Source organism: Suricata suricatta, chromosome 10 (assembly GCF_006229205.1).
Source record: "Suricata suricatta isolate VVHF042 chromosome 10, meerkat_22Aug2017_6uvM2_HiC, whole genome shotgun sequence".
Classification (NCBI taxonomy): Eukaryota; Metazoa; Chordata; class Mammalia; order Carnivora; family Herpestidae; genus Suricata; species Suricata suricatta.
The window spans coordinates 15,260,970-15,278,518 of NC_043709.1; the positions used below are offsets into that span (position 1 = coordinate 15,260,970).

Consider the following 17,549-nt stretch of genomic DNA (forward strand, 5'->3'; position numbering starts at 1 on the left):
TACATGACTTTCAGAGGCAAATAATAGACTTTGAGGCCATTAGTGAGGTAACGGATGCCTTTCCGATTTCCGTAAGCATGGGTGACAATTATGACTTTGTGCCCTCTTTCAATCAGGCACTGGGAGAGCTGGTAAATGTGGCTTTCCACGCCTCCCATGTTAGGATAGAAAAAGTCCGACACCATGCATATGTTATGGGCACGGGTCCTACGTGTTGCAAGACTTCCAGGTCTAACACAGAGCACAGCTGAGGGAGTCTGGCCATGCCCACGTCTTCTTCTATAGGCCATGCTGAGACTGTTTCGGCATTAGTCCTTAGACCAACCCAGTTACGTGTCGTCTAGTACCGGCGAGTCCCGTGGCCGCCTGTGTCCGGACCTCCGGCGGCTGCAGCCCAAACACATATTTTTTAAAAAAAAATTTAACAGAAGACTTTTGGTTTTTGCCCCTTTACTGCATTTAAAATAGCCTGAAGTGACCTTTATTCCAACTAGCTAACCAAGTAAGTTCATAAGATTATTCTTTAATTTCTAGGCATACCAAAAGAAACCATGGGACAGAGACAAAGAAAACTCTGACAAACCATAACAACAAATCACCTCTTAGAGTGTTAAAGTTTTAAATCTGAAATAAAAGAGGAAACAGTATGCCTTTTAGAAATATCGACTTAAAGAATAAAGTTGGGGGGGCACCTGGGTGGCTCAGTCAGTTGAGAGCTCGACTTCGGCTCAGGTCACGATCTCATGGTTTGTGAGTTTGAGCCCTGCATCAGGCTCTGTGCTGACAGCTCAGAGCCTGAAGCCTGATTCAGATTCTGTGTCTCCCTCTCTCTCTGCCCCTCTCCTGATTGCATACTGTCTCTCTCTCTCTCAAAAATAAATTTAAAAACTTAAAAAAAAAAGAATAAAATTGGAGCCAAATTTCCAGATGTTCTGTGAACAGAGTTTTGTCCAAGTTCATTATAAAGCTAAAAGGTGGGTATTGTTTTTGAGAAAAAACATTAAAGCAACAGCAAAAGAAAGCCCGAAAAAGGATGAAGGTGAGGAATGTAGGAACCACACATACCTGGATCTAAAGGACATTCGTTCAGTTTGGCAAATTCTGCTGGCGTCTTCCCTGTAAGAACACAGTTTGAACTACGCAGCATTATGGGCATTCTGTTGAAAATAAAAGAAAATATCACATAAAGACGGTCACTGGCAAAATGTCACGCAGGGGTCTGCATTTGTCTATGACTTTTTAGAAAAGGCAGAGGAAGGGTAGTTACATTAAGAGCCAAGTGAAATGAAGTATTTCCTCAGGTACACCGCTCTTCCCGTTCAGATAACAAAACCTCCAACGCTGGCCTTCCAGCCTTGGCAGACAGACTTTGAGGGTCTTCAGAACGGCAGCAAGTCTTCACTCATGGTCACCAAAGGGGACCCTCATTTGTTACGCAGAAATACCACAATGAATCAGAGTGTAAGAAACCAGAGACTATCAGGACTTACCAGGGAATCTTAAGAAAGAACTACACAAGACTTCTACGTGAAAAATATTAATTTAAAAATCTGTGAATAGGCCGAATAATAGATCTGCAACTGCTGCAGACAGAACTATTGAATTAAAAAAAGAGAGCTGAAGAAATTATTGACAACGTGTTTCAGAAAGACAAAGAGAAGGAATGTATGGCAGAGTGTTAAAGAGACAGGGAAGGACAGAGTGAAAAGGTCTCACGGGCCTCTAATCAGATTCTAAATGGAAAACACACACACAATGGGCAAGATGTCCTATTCAAAGAGAGCGCAGCGGCTATGGACCTTCAAAAATGTATGAACCCCATACACCCACACAATCCTATCTACTCAGAATACATAAAAGGAAAGCCAGATCAAAACACACAGCAGTCAAGATACAATCATCAAAGACAAAGATTTAAAAGCTAGAGAGAAGAAAAGGCAGCTTGCCAACCAGGGAAGATGGCTGGACAGATAGCCGCACACCTGCAATTAGAGGCCAGCGGAGGGGGCGTGTGCAAGGTGCCCTAAGTCCCTGTCAAGCTAATCTGTGTTCTGTGAAGTCATCATTGAGAAGGAGGTCCACGTAAGGATATTTTCAGGCAAAAACAGAGAAATTCAAAATTTGTAATAAATAGTGTCTAACGCTGATGTACCGAGAAATAAAGGTATAAACGTACCACTTAAAGATTCTGGGATGACCACCGGAATAAGAGAAATGGTCACAAGGTTGGGAATGAGACAGGGGAGCTGAGAGGGGCGCTCGCTTTGCAGCAAATGTTCTCATGTGCTATTCAATTTGTTACCAAGGAGATTAGTAGTACTTGGATTAAAGGGAAATCTTTTCAGCTCAAACAAACTCCACACAACACTTAAACAAGGGAATGTCCGTAATATAGACAGCACATGGAACATACAAGCCCTCTTATTCACAAAGGTCACTTTAAGGAACGTGACAAATGCGATCACCCACCCCGGAGTCCACACACAGCAGGTGTTCACCAAACAACAGTTACGTGCACGCCCTTCCGTGCCTCCTCTTACATCGTACTAGTTACGCTCTGCTCCTGTTGCTCCAGTCTTCCCTTCACAATATTCAATCTGGGTAATAATTTATTAATGATCCACAGCTTAACTGTACATAGTATGGCCCATATACGAGAAAGGGAGAAGACCTTAACACTGATAAACTGTCCTGTTAAAACAAAGATTCATATTCTAATATCCCAACTTATTTTCCTGACTGAAGAGTGAGGACAGAAGCAATACAAAGAGCCGCTTCCTTGAGGACCCTGCGGGGGAAGGATTGGTAAAACCTGTGTTTCCATTACCCCAGACCTATCATAGCACTTACCAAATGGTACCAGTTACTCAAGCCTGCCTCCGTGGGCAGCTGGGGATGAAGACAGACAACAGCAGTTGTACCTACGTATCTTCTATTTACCAGACTATCCAGCAGAGTGTATGACAAGGGACCAGCAATTGGTGCACATTCATTGAACCCGTGGATATTTATCAAGGCTTAGCACTTCTGAAGGGTGAATAAAACCCTTGGGCAGGAATTGTTTGCACTAAGTTTGAAGTCCAACACCATTATCAAATTCCCAATATTGTGGGCTGTGTCCGTTTCTTTTGGTGAGTCTGCGTATTTCGCTAGTTAGGAAAAGCAGACTGCAACAATGCTAGCGGATGCGATCTACCATTTCCAGCCTGTTGTAGGTAAATCAGGAACTTCTCCCTCATATACTGCTATACCAGGAACGGTTAAAATTCCAAGAAAACCCAAACTTAAAATACACATGAACCCACCATGAAGACCAGCCCAGGGAGTTCACTGAAATGCTATCTTATCTAATGGTTCCCTAACAGCCTGGATTTCAGGAGGAAATGGAAGCGTTTTCCTCAGCTTTACAGAAAAGATCTCACAGTTAAAAACAACTAACACAGCATTGCCCTGAACACTGCTCGAGTGCCCTGCTTGGGCTGACTCATTAGATCCCCAGAAAAGATTCTCATGAAGTAGGCACCATTTCCCACACTTTTCGCATGAGGAAATGGGGCAAAGGGAGCTGTAGCACCTGCTCCAGGTCACCCCACAGGGCTAGAATGAGGGCAGTGTGACTCTGCTCAGATGTCATTTCTCACCTGCCGATGGGTAAGGCATTACGGATGATCCTCTGGCTGCCTCGGGTGTATTCGATATCCACTGTGATGGGGGCAGAGTACGTCATGTCCCGCAGCCGGCACTGAAAGAGAAGCAGACAGTCAATGCTCCTCCTTCCTGGGAAAGAAAGGGGCTGGAAGCGTCCAAGAGCTCCACCTCTAGCAGAAGTATGGCCCGTGCTGAACTGAGCTGTTCCACGTGCTGCCTTAGGGGCACTGGCAGTGAGGAGTCCACCTTCTCCATGAGGAATGATACTGGCCACTGATCTAGACATCCCCACAGCATCTGGGCTGGGAAAAAACCAGCCCAGAAATGGAACAAGACCTCTGGTACTGACTTTCTTCTATCTGATGCCATCACTGGTCTGACCCCATCTTTGAAACAATGGCACTGTTCCTTGAAAACTGGGTCCATGGTAAGTAATCAATGTGGCTAACAAACCATATAATATCTAAAGCATATACATCCAGAAACTAGAAGATATCAACTATACTTCCTTTTATTCTCCAAGTAAACTGAATCACGAAATTCCTTAACAAGAGCACAAATAATTCATCACATCATATTACAGTAGCTAGATCATTTAGGGAACTTTAGGAATTACTGGTGTGTGCCTTAGTTGAATGAGGTGATGACTCACTAAATCATGCCCTTATCCGACTCAGGATCAGACACGGCAAACCCCACCAAAAGCTTCAACAACTTCCTGTTTTACTGATGGTCATCAGATGGATTATACTCTCAGAAAGAGAATCTCTCTTAACATCAACCATAGAAATTTATGGTATTGAATCCTCTCTCTGGCTTCAACTGAACCAAAGACAGGTTTAAACTTTTTCTGTCTTTCTTTCCCAATGGCTGCGATCCGAAAATATTAAATACTCCTACTACTGATGAATAAAAAATTGCTTATTTTAGATTTAATTAGACTAAGCTGCCTCCTTCAGGCCACACCAAAGGCAGTGTGGCCTGGAGGCTCAGAGTGTGCTCCCTGCTGCCTATGCCCAAACACTGGCCCTGCGGCTTCAGTTCTGCATCTGTACACAGGTCTCCTCCTGTGTACAATGGGAATGAGAACCATTTTAATCCCCAAGTGTATAAACACATATTTTTAGAACAGTACCCGGTACGGGCTACCTTACAGACAGAATCTCATTTTTATTAAAAAATCTAATGTAACACCAATGATAGGTAAACATTTGTGTGTTTTAACGAACTCCTCTCCCTGAAATGAAATTTGACAGCTGTGAACAGGGGGACCCTCTCCACAGGCCCCAGACTCCTCCTGTGAGCTCCCTCTCCCCCCAGTCTCTCTGCTATCACACAAGTGGGCTGTGCCAGGGGCTCTGCAGCAGCGATCCGCCGCCACTCCTGCTGTGGGTCCCCTGCCTGCCCACCCACCTGCTCTCAGAGCTCTCCAAGGATCAAAATCCCTCCAAGAGTCTTTGTGCCCTCTCTTTCTAACTGCAATGATGCCTGTATGTTTTCTCCAACATCGGGAAGAATAATTATGACACCTGTGGCCTCAGGTTTCGTGAACCACTTCAAACTACCACTTCTCTCTTCTCACACTCAGTGATCTAATTCAGAAGAGAACTTAGAATTTGCTCACTGGCTGCCTAGTTCTTAAAAAACTGGAAAATTCCAGCAAATGGAGAAGGAATGGGGAAGCAGGGAAAGCCAAACTGGTGCGCACATTTCCCACCATTCCAAACCTCAACGCAATGTCACTTACTGCATCTACCCTATGCTTCCAGGATGTCAAGTGTGCAAGCCCTGGTGTCTGTTCCACGTACTTTGTTAGTTTACTCTCTTCACAAGTGTATGAGCTCCCTGAGGAAGGAGAGAGTCTCATTTCTTTTGTGTCTCTCTCAATGCTGAGGCAAAATAAGTGTTCCACTGACACTTGAAACTCGGTGATTAAGTAACACCAACATTTACCTGTGTGACATGTCTGGTTCCTTGATCGTACTTCCTGTTTAACAATGCTCAGACCACAACCCTAACTTTCTAACAACCTACCTGTTTAATAAAGATTCCTCTGCTACCTTCCCTAATTGTTTTACATCAACACAAACTAGATAAATCTACAAAAATAATTTTCTTTCCTGAATCAATTCCCAATTATGAACACTGTAGAAGAATTTCAAGAAGGATCTAGAATATGTTAAAAAGCCAATAGACCTGGTTCATAACCCTTTGTCCGTAGCTCTGCTAAAATCCTGGTATTTAAATTTTCTTCCCACCCATCTCTTTTCTTCTAATAGTCTGCGAGCCCGTCCTTGGTCTCCTCTGCCTAACACAATGCCTACGGACCCTCAAAACATGTGCTCAGTCACCTGTGCAGATGGACAGCACACGGCGGCAGACACAAGTGGCTGGCTGGGGCAGGGAAAGAGGAAGCTGCTCAAAAGCTCACAACAGGACATGAACCGGAGGCACACTTCTGTAACAGCACAGCTTAACTAGGATTAAATAACAAACTAAATAGTGCAGAATTGTTTCCTAATATAGTATTATACACGTGCTAATTTTTTTGGTTATCTTTATCTCATAAAAGATATTTTTCTCTATTTTAAAGTCATTTTAAGAGCATATAGTAAAGGCAAAAACTGTGAGTTAAAGCAAACAGTTCAATTGTGGTAAGAGAGATAATTACCTCATGGGGAGATACCGGCCTAGTTACATTGAAGCTTTCTTCCACATCAGGGAGCCCGACATAGATATTAAGATATCTGAAAAGTAAATTATTCCATTATTATACTTTTTCAAGGAACATACAAACCAGCTATTTTCCTCCCAAATGCAAGGATTACACTTTGACAATTACTTATCTTGCTAAGAATGACAAATTAAAAATTATAATTGGAGATCTTGAAGTGATAGTATGTATAGTTCTACAAAGTATTTGAGGGAAAATACTTTTAAAGAAATTACTGTAAATCTCTTTAAAAAAATGCTGGAAAGATAGCTCCCTAAAAATGATTATTTAATGAAAAGAGCCATTATTCATATAGGAAAGAAGTTATAAGAGGAGAAAAGATATAGCTTTTCCTTGACTTACAACCGGGCTACAGCCCAATAAACCCTACATAAGTTGAAAAGATTAAGCAGAAAATTCAAAATACAACGTCTACTGAATGAATATAGCTTTTGCACCACCGTAAAGTTGAAAAACTATTACAGTGAAGCACTGTAAGTCAGGGACCATCTGCATATGCTCGTTATGGCCAAAGAAACATAGGAAGAAAACAGGAACCAAGGGGACTGGTTACCGACTGGGAGTCTGTTAACAGCGCATGGAAAGAACTGGGAGGCGAGTGACAATTTCCCGAAAATATTTTTTTTCATAGCTCTCACCCTTGCCATGTTTCACATACTCAAAAAGCTAAACGCATAATTAAAACCTACCAGGACGCAGAAGGGGGCCCAAAATGGAATACAAGCCTTCCTGCCTTACAGATGGATGAGTAACTGCCCTGAGAAGGTGGGAAAGGAAACAACACAGCTAAGTAGCTTTAGAAACAGTCTGTGGCTTGGATATTGTACAGATAAAGACAAAAGAGCAATATACAGAGATCGCACTCTAAATTTTACTCTCACAGAGGTATGAATGAGCAATTCCGAAACTATGTATATTCTAGGACTGAATAAATAAAATAAAAATAGAGTGGACAATGAGAGCCAGGTTTAGGCACAGAAGTTACAAAGAAGGAAAAGAGGTTAGTTAGAATCAGTCCTGTAGAGGTGGACTGAAATAGGAGGTGTCCGCACACTGAGTTTTTAAAATACATGTAAAAATGAACAGGATATAGAAATATTGATGTGTAGATGCACAGATTAGTATATACACACATATATTTCCTTACTCTGCCCACCAAGGCCTTAGTATCCCTCTCTTGGTTTTTAAACACGATTGTCCAAAAAAAAAAAAAAAGGGGGGGGGGACTAGGGGTCCTTGGAAAAATAGTCAATTCCAGGTTAGGACAGGGAAAATACCAGATCAACCACATCTCCTCGTGCCAGAAAGTAAAGGAGTGCTTGAAAATGAGGGGCAGAGTCCAAAAGGACACTGCTAATTTCCCGTTTTCTCACCGTGGTATGGTTCTGTATGGTGTTGATACTAGTAGAGGCTGCGCGAAGGATCATATGGAACTCTGTGTTATTCTGGTAATTTTTCTTTAAGTTCAAAATGGCAGTCAACCTGAAGCCCCTCCATGGCCAAAGCTGGGACCAGTGAAGCAAAGAAATGAAACTGCTGGATTATGACCCACAGGTTAAAATATACAGGAGTTCATATTAACGCAAATAAAGCTAAAGAGACAAATAAACGGGAGAAAAAGCTCTTCCTTACAATAGAATTCCAGTATTACTGGATAAGGAATGATGGCAAGAAAGCCTCACCAACAGGCAAACACTCAGCAGTAACTGTTATAAGAGCCATCCTTGCAGGCTAAAGTTAGTAGGTATTTGCATCGTTTCAATCAAAGGATCTCCCCCTAAGGCACTTATTACAAAAGGAAAAACACTAACTTTACAGTGGACGAACCCACACATACCAGCTTAGTCAAGGGAACAAATTTAAAACCACCGATAGTAAAATATACCGACACCTGTACCCTGATATGATGCCGTGAGCACGGCACAAAATGTTACTTCTGTGCCCAACATGCACAACCCAATCGAATCATGAGCAAACATACAAACTCAGATTGAAGGGCTTCCTACAACACGATGGATCAGAACGCTTCAAAAGTGACAAGGTGATAAAAGACCAAGGAAGCATGAGGAACAGTCACAGGCTTGGGGGGCGGGGGGCGGGGAGGAGACGAAGGGGACTGAGAACTAATCATCACATAGGGCTGTGGCCAGCAGGCTGGGCCTGAGAAAAGACCTGAGTGGGAAAACCTGAAATAAGACATGCGGATCAGGTGATGGTATTTTCATGAGTGCTAGTTTCCTGGGTTTGCTCACCGTGGTATGGTTCTGTACGGTGTTAATATTAGTAGAGGCTGCGCGAAGGACCATATGGAACTCTGTGTGTTACCTCGATAATTTTTCTTTAAGTTCAAAATTGTTCTAAAACATGTTTAAAGCTAACAGTTTCGGTACTTCTCAACCATAACTCTACTTGTTATAATTAGTTTACTGACTAAAAACCAAGCACTTGATAATTACCTTCTTACTAACCAGATCAGGAGAGTTATTTTCATAGAGTTTTGAGAACAACCACATTCACTTTAAACAATGTTAGATGTAATTAAAGTAGCAAATCAAGAATAGCTGATTCCTTACTTCAAGTACCACATGGGGTCAGCATCACTTGTAACCTTTTCATTGGCTTTCATGATCTTCTTTATCTGTAGTGAAAAGAACACCATTAGGAACGTTTCTAGCTTCCACCAATTCTCCTCTCTACTTTTTTTCCTTTTTAAGTAGGCTCCACATCCAACGTGGGGCTCCAACTCATGACCCTGAGATCAAGAGTCGCATGCTCCACCAACTGAGCCAGCCTGGGGCCCCCTCTCTGCTTCTAGGCCCTGCTGCTTACCTCCACGTTAATGAAATAGTTGAACGAATCTATATGCTGTTTCACAAGGCCTTTCACCTAAACAGACAAAAAATAAGAAGTAGGTTAGTGACAGAACACCACCCTATGTCACTGACTGACCATAGATGATCTTCAAATTTTTCTCAAAACCAAAGAGAGAAAAAAAACTCCATGAATTTCACTTAGTAGTTACCCGTATGTGTCCTTATTCCATTTCTCCTCCAACCAATTAATATACCCTCAAACTTTCTTCTTTGGGGATCAGCCTGACACTCTGAATTCAAATTAGGAGTATTTGAATATACCTAATGACTCTGCATAAGTTAACAAATAAGGCAAGATTTTCTCTGCCTGCTTTGAATTTGTAGAGATACTACGTGTCCTGCTATCGAAAACACTGAAACAATAACACAGACTCCAAAATATTAGAATTTAAAAGGACTATATATATTTTTTAAAAAATATATTAATCTCCAAGTACAATGAGTTCAGCACTGCTAGAACATTCCTAACACATAATTACAGAGCCTTTTCTTTAATAACACTTCGTTTTTGGGATTTCACTGGCTGGCAAAGAAAGCATCCCATTTAGAAGCAGTCCTGGGGTGCCTGGGTGATTCAGTCAGCTCGGTGTCCGACTTCAACTCAGGTCATGATCTCACAGTTCGTGGGTTCGAGCCCTGCATATGGCTCTGTGCTGACAGCTCAGAGCCTGGAACCTGCTTCGGATTCTGTGTCTCCCTCTCTCTCGCCCCTCCCCTACTCACACTGTCTCCCAAAAATAAATAAATGTGAAAAAAAAATTTTTTTGGAAGCAGTCCTAATTATCGGGGGGAAAATTCAACCTTATATTGATCTGAAGTCTGCCTTCCTCCAGTTTCTAGCCCTTGAACTTAACTGTCCTTCTGGAGAAAAAGGCCTGCTCTCAACAGTCTGTTTATTTACTGTAACTCCTCTTCATGATTCGATGTCCAGGCTGAACAGGAACTATTCAACCATGTCTCACATGCACGCCTTCTGGATGTGTGGGCAGCAGATGGCCTGCTCCCGGCGTGCTCTGGTTGGTCAGTGTTCTTCCTAACACGGGCACCCTGAACTCACGGGCAATGTTCTCAACAGTCTGACCAGCACACCGCAGGGCTCCTGCCCTCCTCACTCTGGATGTTACACCACCACTATTAAAAAAAAAAAAAATCAAGGCCGCCTTATCGACTCATCAACTAAAACACAAAAGGTAATTTTTATCTTCACAAAACAATGCTATCAAGTCAAACACACCCAATTTGGTACTTGTACAAAACTAAGTTCATTTGTCCCCCTTCACTGTTGTCATCCCTGTTCTTACAGTCTTGGTTCTGTTGGCCAACAGCACTGGCAGCCTCATAAGCTTTATGTTCCCGTCTTCAGTTATGGACTAAAATTCTCATACCTCTGTTCTTGGATGAATATTTCAAGGTGGTCCAAGTAAAGGAGAATCCCAGCTTTGAATGAACGAAATAACCAGTCTTATGTCTCTATTGAACCCTCTATCTCTTCTTAGACCTTGTGCCACCTGTTGTGTCCTCTTCTGTGAATCATAAATACCACCCTTTCGCATCTGATTAGATAGTTTCTTAAAAAAAAAAAAAGTGTTATAACTAAAAAAAGTTTCCCTTGACCTTATTACCACTTTATTTCATTCTTGGTCACTCTTCTTAAAACCTCTCAAATAGCTTCCTGTTGCTGTTAGAAGAGAAGCCAAAGTCCTTAACGTGGCTTTCAAATCTGGTCAGAACGTGGCCCTGAAAGCATACCCCATAACCCCCTCAGCACTCTCCCTTCTGCCTGTGACACAGAGCTAAGTCAGATACAACTTGACTTATTTTTCAAGCCTCCACTCTTTCATTTAGCAAGCTTTCAACCCCATCCACGCTGTGGTGTATCAGCACTTGATTTCTTATGGACAAATAATAGTCCACTGCATGGATAAACCATATTATTTATCCATCCATCAGGTGATGGTCATTTGGGTCGCATCCACTCTTTGGCTACTATGAACATTTGTGTACAGGTTTTTGTGTGAACATGTGTTTTCACTTCTCTTGAGTAAATAAGGAGAGTTGCTGGATCACATGATAACTGTTTAGCCATTTGAGGACCCACCAGGCTGTTGTCCAACGCAGTAGCAACATTTTACATTCCCACAAGGAGACTTCCAAGTTCCCCACATCCTCATCAACACTTGTTACCTTCCTTTTTGAACACTGCCATCCTAGTGGGTCTCAAGTGATCTATCACTGTGGCACCCCTTACTTCTTAGCATAAGCCCTTGAAAACGTAATCATATCCTAGGCCAACCTTATAATCAGCAGTCTCTGTGACTATCCACACATCCATTCCAGCCAATCAGGTCACTGGTTCCTACAGATGCTGTGGAAGGTCCCCTTGAGCACTTTTATCCAGGCATGCTCTCGGTATTATACCTTTCAGCTTACATCCTGTCCTCCTGAGATGTGGTTGATGTCTTACCTCCTTTGAGAGACCTTCTCTGACCACCTGGGGCACCACTTTTGGCAACACCACTTTGCTACTGTGTACACTATCCTATCTCTAAAATTAAATTACCACTCTCCCAACCGGCACCTTAGACATAATCCAATTCCCTATATTTCTAAAATATAACAAATTACATAGCTGTGCAAAGTCAAAAATTATTAGTTGATGATAAACATTTAATCTTTTAAAAAAGATGATTTTGACTATTTTCATCTGAAAACAAACCACTATTATTAAATGTTAAATAATTACCTTTAAAAACGCTGGAAGTAGCCTCCATTTTTCCTGTGAATCGAAACAAGAATATCAGAACTCTGTGCCAGCAATCACAGTATTTTTATAGAAAGTTATTTTAATATACCCCAAACGACTTACTTTATCACAGAAAGTAAAAGAAAATAATTCAAACTGGAATGAACAATTTTAAAATGTTAACCATTCTTATGGAAATCATATATGTACACGTGCATACAAATATATGTACACACACACACATATACCACAGAGTTCTTAAACAGAATATACTTTAATCTCTTGATGATCCAAGCCCTCTTCATACTTTATTTTATTCCATGACACCTCCTGAGCAGAAGGCCGATCCAGCTAAAAGGGTTGGCAAGGAGTGCTTGGGGGGCAGGCAGGCAAATTGCCTAGAGAAAGTAAAAAACATTTTTCAAGAAAGAGGAGATGTGGGAGCAGGGAGTTTGTAGAGTATATAGATCTGCATCTTCCACTCAATTTGCTGTGGCCCTGAAACTACTCTAAAAAAAGTAAGTCTGCTAAAAAAAAAACAAAAAAGGGGGAGACAGGCGACAGGCAAAGCTAATCTATGACAGAAATCAAAAGGTGCCCAGGGAATTCAGTCAGTGGGCATCCTACTCTTGATTTCGGCCAGGTCACGATCCCAGGGTCTTGGGATCAAGCCCCGTGTTGGGCTCTGTGCTAGGCATAGAACCTGCTTGGGATTCATTCATTCTCCATTCCCTCTCCTCCCTTGGCCCCCACTTTTCTCTGTCTTAAATAAATAAATAAATAAATAAATAAATAAAGGTACTTGGGGAATAAACTCAAAAGGGTTCACAAGAGAACATTCTAGGGTGATGGAAATGTTCTAGATCTTGTATTGAGTGGTAGTTATTTGGGTATACATAACTGTTAAAACAAATGTAACCGAACATTTGGAATCTGTGCAATTTACTGTATGTAAATTTACAATGAGGAAAGAAAGACAAATCCAGGATAGAGTATAAAGATCTCAGGGCAGGATGGGGAAGGTGGTAGGAGAAGAGGCTGGAGAAGTAAATAGTGGCCGGACTGGGAAGCGCCTCATAAGCATGGTCAAGACATTAGAGCACAGGGCACAGATTGAAGAATTTTAACCAAGGGGACAAAGGAATCATTTAAACTGATGGCTCTGGCTACAGAGCAGAGAACAGGTTGGAGGGAGACAAGTCAGCAGTCTAGGAAGTAAGAGAGGACAGGACAGTGGTTTGGACTTGGAGAAGAGCAGAATTGAAGCTTCAGAACTGAATGGATTTACTAGGCAGGAGCCTTAAGATGTGATAGTGGCTTGGACACAGAGGGTCAGGAAAAGTAACGTTTACTCCTGAATCAGAAGCAGCCTGGAACTGCGGTTCTGGTCCCTTCACAGCTGTGCGAAGTCGGGCAAGATTTATAAATCCTTTAAGCTTATTCCTTCATGTCTTTGGAGGAACAGTCTCTTCATCTTAAGGATGAAGACTACAATCAGACTGGCAGAGTCCAAAATCCAGATTAGCTACTTAACAGCTTTCTGACAGTGAGTTAATTACGTAGCGTCTCTGGGCTTCAAGTCTTTCATTGGCAAAATGGGGTGAAAATAGTGCTTATTTCAAAAAAATTTATAACGCAATTCATGTTAGGCTTAAACAGAGCCTGCCATATAGCAAGAGGTCAGTAAATGCTGGTTCTTAATATTAACTCTTAAAAAGAGTTAAAAGTCCAGTATTGCCTGATGATCATCATTATATTGCAGGCGCTGATGTATTAAATCTGACAGACTAATCATAATTAACCTCATTAACCTGTCAAATATAAAGAAATGATTACAATCCAATAGATTCACTGACCGTGTCACTCGCTAGCTTAATCCCTCCGATAGCATTTCATAGCTTCTTGGGAGGTCTGTGAAAGGTCAAAACCTTTAATTATCAGGACCCTCACCGATTTTTTTCTCATCTCTCTTCCTCCACTTTTCTTCACTCTAGTAGTTCTTTGTTAACATCAGGAGGTCTGACCTACTATCCCACCTACCAGTGTCCTGTTCCTCTACCTGAAAGCTTTCCCTTGATGGTTCCTCCACCTCCTCATTCCATGCCAGGGAAGACTCAGGCCCAGAGGGACTACAGGTGCCTTTCCAGAAAATAAAACTACGTCCACAGCTGATCTTCTTCAGACAGCTCAATGGAGGGCAGCTTTCCCTAACTTGTGATTATCTCATGAAAGTACGGGGCTACTCCCCAAAATACACCATTTCTCTTTTCACCCAAAACGCTTTGAGTAAATTTTCAAGGCGTTTAAAATACTCCTGAAGCCGAAACTTGAATTCCAGCTTAAAAGGATTACTAGCCCAGGATTCGGACGATTTGGTTTCACCACCAGCAGCAAATGTAGGACCCCACGAACATGGCCTAAGCTCCCTGGACCTCGGTGTCTTCTCTAACCCGCGGCAGTTCACTACGTCCCACTAGATGGGCACAAGGCCCAATCCTGCCCTGACACACACGTACACGGAAAGGGCCCCAGCCGAAGGCAGCGAGGGCGCTGAGCTGTCCCGCTTCTCAGCGCTCAGCCCCTCCACGCGGCGGCCCGCTCCGGAAGAGACCGGCTCCGTCGCCCTGAGCATGCGCAGAGGCCGCCGCCCGCCCCCCCTCCGCCAGGAGAGCTCTCGGGGCTACGCCTCCAGCGGACGCTCCCGGCCCCTTCCGCTCTCCGCGTGCCCAGCCCTCACCTCTACAGTGGAGATGGGCGCAGCTAGTTGCTCCGGGGTCAGGTTCCCAAACTCTTCGGCAAGCACGTCCATGCTGCGTGCTCACGACGAAAAGAAGCAGGCAGAACCGCCACGCCCGCCTTCGCTTCCCCAAGCTAAGTGCAGCACCAGTGAAGAGCGGTGCGCGGAGGCCTAACTGGTCCCCTCCGCGCAGGTTAATTCGTGGCGTGTTAGAAACGTTCCGCCTGCTCCCGACCCGAACCTGCGCTGGAACCCGGATGTAGCTGAGGCGGAGCTGGGAAACTGCGCCCCCTGGTGTCGCTTGGAAGTCTCTGTCGGAGATCGCCGGAGAGGTTCAATGCCAATTCTCCCATAATTGAGACCAGTAAAGCGTATTGGTTCTCATTGTTTAAACAATTCAAAGAAAAGGGCAAATGGGTAATTTGCACAACTTGGACTACCACGGAAGAGATTTTATTTAATCCAAACCAAATCTACACGTTGTATAGTATTGAAAAAAATAGGAAATTTAACAAATGCTTCGTAGTACGGGGTTGGTTAAAAAATTATGGTACAAAAAAAATTTTTTTTAATTATGGGACCTGCGTGTGATGGGATATTATACAACCATCAAAATGACCGAAAATGAGGAGGATTTAACTAGTGAGTAGAGCGTAAGAGGATAGCAATTAAGACAGTGTTATAGTCTCGAAGGACTAGAGAAAAGATCTGGGAATAAATACCAGGATGTGGAGAAATTTAGTATGAAAATATGACATTTTAAATCCGTAGACAAAGACAAGTTATCCAAAAAATGATGTTGGAACATCTGATTAACCATTTAGAAAGAAACATCTAAGTAAATTCTCTGTGGATTAAGTGTTTAAATGTTAAAACTTCAGAAGAAAATAGAAGTGAATATATTCATAAGATTGAAGTTGTGAAGCCTTCAAGGACAGAAACACAGATATCCTAAGGAAAAATATTCATAGATTTGATAATATAATTGTAACCACAGTTTTATTCCATGAAAATGCAGAATTTTCTGAACAGATTTTTTAAATTCACCATGAATAGAGCCCTTTAAAAACACAAGTTGGGGGGTGCCTGGGTGGCTCAGTCGATTAAGCCTCCGACTTCAGCTCAGGTAGTTCGTGGGTTCGAGCCCTGCCCGCATCAGGCTCTGTGCTGATGGCTAGCTCAGAGCCTGGATCCTGCTTCTGGTTCTGTGTCTCCTTCTCTCTCTCTGCCCCTCCCCCTCTCATGCTCTGTCTCTCTCTGTATCAAAAAATAAGTACATCAAAAAATTAAAAAAAAAAAACACAAGTTGGAAGAAGACAAAGGATTGGTACCCATTCTTTAGAATAAACTCACACAGATCAATAGGAAAACCTCCCATTGGAGGAGAACAAGGCAAGATATCAACAGTTGTTTACCTGGTACACAATTTCAGTTTGGGAAGATGCAAAAATTATAGAATTGAGCAGTGATGATGATTGTTCAACATCACGAACGTACTGAAGGACACTGGACTGCACACTTAAAAATGGTTATAATGGGGAGCACCTGGGTGGCCCAGTCGGTTGAGCACCCAGCTCTTGATTTCGGCTCAGGGAATGATCTCTTGGTTCCTGAATTCAAGCCCCACGTCCAGCTCCTTGCTGGCAGCATGGAGCCTGCTTGGGATTCTCTCTCTCCCTCTCTCTGCTCCTACCCCACTAGCTCACTCACTCTCACCCTGTCTCTCAAAAATAAATAAAACTTAAAAAGAATGGTTATGATGGTTAAATTTCTGTGTTTTGCCACTGTAAATTATGAACATTTGTAAATACACAGGCCATTTTCTCATAGTGACTGTGTAACTCTTGCATGAGATTAATTTCTACATGATCTGCTTCAAGTAAATTTCAGTGCCTATATTTCCTAAGTATTGCGCTGAAATCTGAAAATTGGAGAAGGGAAAGAAAAATTAAAAAGGTCAATTAAAAATTAACCCCCTTCTTGGAGATCTTACACTTTTAACTTAAAGGGACCCACACATTTTTGTATCATCCTTGTGAATTACCAGAGAGCAGCCTATTTAGAATCTAGGCTGGAAAGGACTGTGAAGTGACTTTTAGATGGCAGAGATCTCAAGTTTGGCCCAGATGTATTGGTTTATTGCTCCAACTGTAAGGATGCAGGTCTGATTCAGGTTTCCCCGCTGACCTTGAAGGCCAGCTAACACCATTAACATTTCTGGGGGCGGGCCTAAAGATGGAGGTTAAGACTAGTCACGCCTTACATGAGGGTCCTAGTCACGCCCTACGCGAGGGTCCCGGGTCCACTCTGTAATTGGTTAAAGTTACTGTCAATGATGTGATGCTATAATGATTGGACCCCTGTACCTGTGTCACAATTTCCTGTAACTCCCCTTCCCAAACTCATAAAAGGCCCTGCTCCCCCATGCTCGGGGTTCACTCCACGTGGATCCAGTGTGTTGTTGAAGTCTGGGAGCCTGAGTTTAGGCTGACCGAGCCTAAATTCGTAATAAAGCCCTTTGCTTTTGCATGCATGATTCGGCCTCCCTGGCAGTCTCTGGCTTTTGGGGGCGATATTAAAATCTGGGTACAACACAACGTCCTCTTGGCTTTCCATTCTCAAAGTGATTTTCCAATTTTAGCATGCATCTGAATCACCTGGAGAGCTTGTTAAAACTACCTCAATTTCCATATTAGGCAGGTTTGGGCTGGGGCTTGCAAATTTACATGTACAGTAAGTTCCCAGAGATGCTGCTGCTGCTGGCCCAGTGGATTTCCCACTTTGAAAAATACTCTTTAACATAAGATATCACTT

At 42.7% G+C, this 17,549-nt stretch overlaps 2 protein-coding genes across 7 annotated transcripts in view; both read right to left on the reverse strand.

Moving 5' to 3' along the window:
• LOC115304000 (phosphatidylinositol N-acetylglucosaminyltransferase subunit A-like) overlaps nt 1–379 on the reverse strand; it is a 3,339-nt gene extending 2,960 nt beyond the window's left edge. Inside the window, exon 1 of one of the 3 annotated variants that reach the window (XM_029953959.1) lies at nt 79–379. In XM_029953959.1, the coding sequence (XP_029809819.1) occupies nt 79–290 (212 nt within the window). In that variant the 5' untranslated portion in view covers nt 291–379. Of the gene's footprint in view, nt 1–3 lie in introns of all 3 variants that reach the window. The other 2 variants (XM_029953960.1, XM_029953958.1) reach the window with 2 other exon arrangements.
• The window catches only part of POLR3B (RNA polymerase III subunit B), a 110,851-nt gene extending 95,874 nt beyond the window's left edge, over nt 1–14,977 (reverse strand). The window contains exons 1-7 of one of the 4 annotated variants that reach the window (XM_029953953.1): nt 14,736–14,977; nt 11,999–12,031; nt 9,212–9,268; nt 8,956–9,020; nt 6,320–6,395; nt 3,642–3,742; nt 1,066–1,157 (exon numbers count right to left, since the gene is read on the reverse strand). In XM_029953953.1, the coding sequence (XP_029809813.1) occupies nt 1,066–1,157; nt 3,642–3,742; nt 6,320–6,395; nt 8,956–9,020; nt 9,212–9,268; nt 11,999–12,031; nt 14,736–14,807 (496 nt within the window). In that variant the 5' untranslated portion in view covers nt 14,808–14,977. Of the gene's footprint in view, nt 1–1,065; nt 1,158–3,641; nt 3,743–6,319; nt 6,396–7,755; nt 7,868–8,955; nt 9,021–9,211; nt 9,269–11,998; nt 12,032–13,854; nt 13,910–14,514; nt 14,588–14,735 lie in introns of those variants that run through there. The other 3 variants (XM_029953954.1, XM_029953955.1, XM_029953956.1) reach the window with 3 other exon arrangements.
• Nucleotides 14,978–17,549: the final 2,572 nt, after the last annotated feature.